The 5,028-nt window shown below is 37.0% G+C and overlaps 1 protein-coding gene across 1 annotated transcript; it reads left to right on the top strand.

Annotated features, from left to right (window-relative positions):
- Positions 1-53: 53 nt before the first annotated feature.
- LOC117181318 lies at positions 54-2,159 on the top strand. The gene is made up of 3 exons (XM_033373878.1): positions 54-220; positions 1,673-2,004; positions 2,139-2,159. The coding sequence occupies exons 1-3, from the start codon at positions 79-81 to the stop codon at positions 2,157-2,159; spliced, it is 495 nt and encodes a 164-aa protein (XP_033229769.1). The 5' UTR covers positions 54-78.
- The last annotated feature ends 2,869 nt before the right edge of the window (positions 2,160-5,028 follow it).

Below are 5,028 nucleotides of genomic sequence, written 5' to 3'. Positions count from 1 at the left end.
ATTCATGCTGGAGGCGGAATTTGGTTACTAAAGCGTGATTACGATTTTGTAAAATTTAGAAAATCTAAACGGCCGGAAATGTTTATTAAAAATATAGCAGTACAAATTTTTTCTGAAGAAACCTTAAAACAATGCAGTGTCACGGGAGAATCCAGTAACGCATACAAAAACAGCGTGAAGAGGCCTTCTTTAGATATGAAAAAATTAAATGCTGTAAGAGGTAAGTTCATTTTTATACGTTCTTGATAATAATAGATAATCATTAAATTCATTAACTAATTCTGTTCGGATTGAAGCTCCTATGTTTCCTCTCGCTTTTCGCGTTGTTTTTATCTCTCAATTTTTGTTATTAGTTTGACAGTTTATTTGCATATGTCAGTTTCACATCTCTTAAAATTATCTTTCTGCTTGAAGCTGTTCCGTTATATGGAAATACTTTATTTTGATTTAGAATAACGTATTATTATATTTCAGATAAAAACTATTATTATTTTGATTTTAAATTTTAAACGAATTTAATTTAAATTTAATTTAAAACGCTTTTAACTTTGACTGAATCTCAATAAAACTTTGCAGAAGCAACAGATTCTCGATAAATTTTACAAAGTGTCCGAAATGTGGAATAGTTTACAATTTTTTCGCATTTAATCTAAGAAATGAAAATTCAGAAATTCAATGTATCGAAAATTCTTGAAATAATTTTTTGTATAGAGAACATTTTTATTGAAGAAAATAAAATATATTTTTATAAAATCGTATAGAAAACAAACTATTGGTTAAGTTTAATGAACCTAGACACTCTTTCTATATTGAATTGAAGTAAAAAAATCCTATTGAAATTTTTATTGAATAATGTTATACCATTTAATTGAATTAAAGAATAAATAAATTTAATTAATTATTTTAAAAATTATTCAAACAATTAATTAAATTTTCAATAATTTGTAAATGAACAATTTAAATTAAGTTAATTGAGCTTACCTATCTTTTTTTTAATTACAGCAAAATATGAAATCCCACCGAAAACATCTGTAATGCAAAAAATCTGTCAAATACAACTATTTGAATTTGTGAAATGAAAGTTCGGCAAATAATCTGAAAAAAAATGTTCATGATGAAATATATACAAAAACTTTTATTAAATACCCTACAGAAATTTCGAAATAAATTTTACGAAGCAATATATTAGACATGATAAAATATTGGCAGGATCGAAGTTAAATAAGTTTAATAAAAGATTACTGGGCATGGCAGATTTATGCTATAATATACTCCCACCCAGTTGTACAATGTCTAATTTGGCTATTTAAAATTCATTTTAAAATTGCTATAGGGTACTTTATCAAAAAGTTTCTTCATATATTTCATCATGAATATTTTTTCCCTAATTAATTAGACAACTTTGATTTCACAAATTTATATAGTTGTAATTAGCAAAGTTTTTCTTCGTATAATTTTAGGGTTTATTTGAAATAATCTATAGAAATTTAAAAAAATTCAAGGAAATTCAATAGAATTAATGTAAGTTCAAAAATATTTAAAGAAATTAAATACACTTCAACATATGTGAAAAGATAATTTTTTTAAATTTCGGGCGTTTTAAAATTTAGACCTAGTCTATTAAGTGATTTCCAAGTGATAAATAAAATTCATAGATATAATCTTCTTTTAGAAATTTCGGAGTACTGGATGCGTTTTCGGAAAATGTTAGAACACGACATAGTACAACATTCTGCTAACGTGGGCAGATATATTGGGCAAAAAATAGCGTGTTTGAATCGTGGTCCTAGAAAGAATCTCAAACGCAAAAACAAGCGAATAAATAACCAGGCAAAAAAGAAATCAAAAGAGGAGATTAGTTCTGAAGATGAAACGAGTCCAGATGATGAAAAAATTATGGAGCACGATCGTACACTGGAACATTTCAGCGGTGATGCGAAAAAGATCATTCAAGAAGATGATAAGGAACCCGAAAAAGATGATACAGATGAGTTTGACGATGAGGTAAGGAAATTTTCTTTTCAACTTCAACAAATTCCATTTTTAAATATTAAATGTTTTAATTTAAAATTGTCAAATTCTAGATGTTAAAATAAAAAATATATTAAACAGAAAAACTTTGATTTCTTCATTTGCAGATTTTCAATACTATTAATTAGGATTAAGGATACGAAGGAGCGGGTGCTAATCTGAAAAATTGCACCCGCTTCCAGCGAAATCGCGGTAAAATTTCAGCCACAACCACGTCTTACAACCGTGAGATAGGTGGTTAGAGTCTGTAAAGGAATCAAGACGACGATCCAGCAAAAGCCTCGTGCACCCTAAGAACAGGGAGTGACCCAAGGACAACCGCCTTCTGCATTTTTCCCGCAAGTGTTCTAGCATATTGTTGCCACGCAGGGATGCTTTTTAGGCTATTAGCAAGTGAAAGCTTGGCACCTCCAAGAGCGCCGATGATAAGGACGATCAGTTTAACAGAATATTCCGGGTACAATCGTTGCAACTCCCTTATAAGGTCTCGATACCTCTCTTTCTTTTCATTCTCCTCGGCTATGATGTTTTTGTCAGCTGGTGCCGAAAATTCGATAACGAACATGGTTCGCTTCTCGAAGTCAAGAAGAACCATGTCAGGCCTCGAGTGAGCAACAGAAACAATTGCTAAATGCTCGGGGTGTGCATGGCACGCCCTGCAGCTATTATCGGAATGTCTTGGCTCAAAATGTGTCGACGGTATGTTAAGGTGGAAATGACACCGTCTGGGCATGCAAAAATGAAACCCTCTGTACCAGACTTCAATCCGGGCGATTTAAGGAAAGCAAACGTTAGCTCACAAGACATTGACTGATGCTTCACATTTCTGTGGAAGATACCGTGCATCCTCTTATCGAGGAGCTGTTCACGAAAGTTTTTCTCTTGTGTTTTCTTAAACCGGGCTTTCAGGAGTGAGTACTCGAGATAGATTAGATTTGATGCATTTTGCTCACCCCCAATACTGAAGTCAAGTCCGACTGTTTCAGCAGCCTCCTCCGCTGCTTTGTATAGAAATGCTCCTTTGCCCACTTCTTCGTAATTCCTGACCATTTTAAGAAGAGGGTTTCTTCCAATTGCAACTCTATTTGCTGTACCGAGAATAATCCTGTTGTGAAAACATTCAAGACTCAATATTCCGCGAACCCCTTGACGGCATGAGATGTACAGTCGCGGAACGGAAGACTTAAGACGCATGCTTTTGTTCATGTGCATAACCTTTCTTGTCCCGATATCAAGAGATCTGAGCTCCTTCTTCGTCCATGGAACTACTCCAAATGAATAGAGTAGTGCCGGGACGGCAAGCATGTTCGTTGCAGATACTTTGTTCCTCGCCGACAGTTCGGAAGACCAAATCTGTCGGATGAGACGTTTGTATCTGTTTCGGAGAGTATCCTTTATAGATGTCACATCCTGAATGCGGCTCTGTGGCACGCCCAGGTATGCATAAGTCTCTCCAGCGAAAATATGTCGTATGGCGCTTCTATCAACGAGCTCAGGATCTTCAGGGATGCCATTAAGTTTTCCTCGCTTCAAATGAACCTTGGCGCATTTGTCTAACCCAAATTCCATTCAAATTTCCTTCGTATATCGTTCGACAATCCCCAGAGCTAGATGCAGTTGCTCTCTGTTTTTAGCATAGATCTTAAGATCGTCCATGTAAAATACATGAGTGACCTTGTACTTTCGATCTGCAGGTTTGCCGCACAAGTACCCGTCGGAATGGCGCAGTGCTAGAGATAGTGGCAATAATGTAAGGCAAAAGAGGAGTGCGCTCATGGTGTCGCCCTGAAAGACACCTCTCTGAAACGTGATCTTGTTAGTTGTCACACGATTTTTTTCCAGATGAGATAGTAAATCTGGTTTTCCAAAGCGGCACTAATCTCTCTATGCTGGTAGAATGCTGCATCTTTGCAGTCACATCTATCGATGAGCAGGTTCTCCTGACATTCGGCCACGCCTTTCTTTGAGCATCGTTGTTTATACATTTCTTGCCACACAGATTCAATTTCCCGAACAATCCTATCATTTAGGATAGCTGTGAACATCTTATGAAGCGTGTTCAGACAAGTTATTGGCCTGTAGTTCTTTGGGTCAGCTAAGTTGCCTATTTTCGGCAGGAGTATTGTGCGCCCTTCCACCAACCACTCTGAAATCGGCTCTTCCGACTTCAAATATGAGGTGAAAATACGGGCAAATGCTGATGGGTTGAAGAAAACTTCTTCCACCAGAAGGTTTTGATACAATCTGGTTCCGGTGCGGAATAGTTCTTCATCCCTCTCAATACTTTTTCACCTCCTCGGTAGTGATGAGTGGGCATTCTTTATCAGGTGTTATGAAGGCAACACATAACTCCTTGAAGCTATTTATATTTCCTGAGTCTTCGTCCAGTCTATGCTGAACTTTGTAGACTTATCTCCAAAATACTTCGACCTCCTCTGGTTTGGGTGGGTGTTCGACAGTAACTGGAGGGTCTTGGAAGAGTTGAGATGGGTCAGAGAGAAACTATTGATTTTCTCTGATCCACCTCTCCCTCCGCTCTAGACTTCTCTTAGCATCAGATAGTATCTGTATTCTCTCAACAATATGCTGCCTGATGGTCAGCAGCTTTAACTTGTAAAGTGTGTGATAACGGGTCCGGAGTTCGCGTGCGAAATTTCGAACCGTGGCGGTAAAATTCCTGCCAGATGTGATGTAGTCAATCACACATTGAATGCGGGACGCGTACTGTCTTGCCCAGCCTATCTTTATGGCAAGTTGATGCATTCGTCTTTTGGTCTTATGATCAGCCGTTGGTTTTGTTTTACGGTTCGCATCGGCCAAAGCTCTCGCTGCATTATACACACATTAATTGACAGCCCAGAGGTTGGATTCACCGGAAAAATGTCCACGAAGCTTGTCATCCATTTCAGCCAGATCTTTAGGCTTGAGAGAAACCTTGGTGTTGATGTTTCTCCGGGTCGTAAAACATCGCTCTTCATCTATTGGATGCCTGCCCGC

The sequence above is a fragment of the Belonocnema kinseyi genome, chromosome 10, assembly GCF_010883055.1.
Source record: "Belonocnema kinseyi isolate 2016_QV_RU_SX_M_011 chromosome 10, B_treatae_v1, whole genome shotgun sequence".
Taxonomy (NCBI): domain Eukaryota; kingdom Metazoa; phylum Arthropoda; class Insecta; order Hymenoptera; family Cynipidae; genus Belonocnema; species Belonocnema kinseyi.
This window is presented reverse-complemented; position numbering and strand designations above follow the sequence as displayed.

Bases quoted from the DNA above. Each gene is read 5' to 3' on its own strand.
- LOC117181318 (XM_033373878.1), top strand. From the start codon at position 79: ATGTTTATTAAAAATATAGCAGTACAAATTTTTTCTGAAGAAACCTTA. The intron at 221-1,672 runs GTAAGTTCATTT...ATCTTCTTTTAG, and splicing joins AAAATTAAATGCTGTAAGAG to AAATTTCGGAGTACTGGATG. The intron at 2,005-2,138 runs GTAAGGAAATTT...CTTCATTTGCAG, and splicing joins CAGATGAGTTTGACGATGAG to ATTTTCAATACTATTAATTA.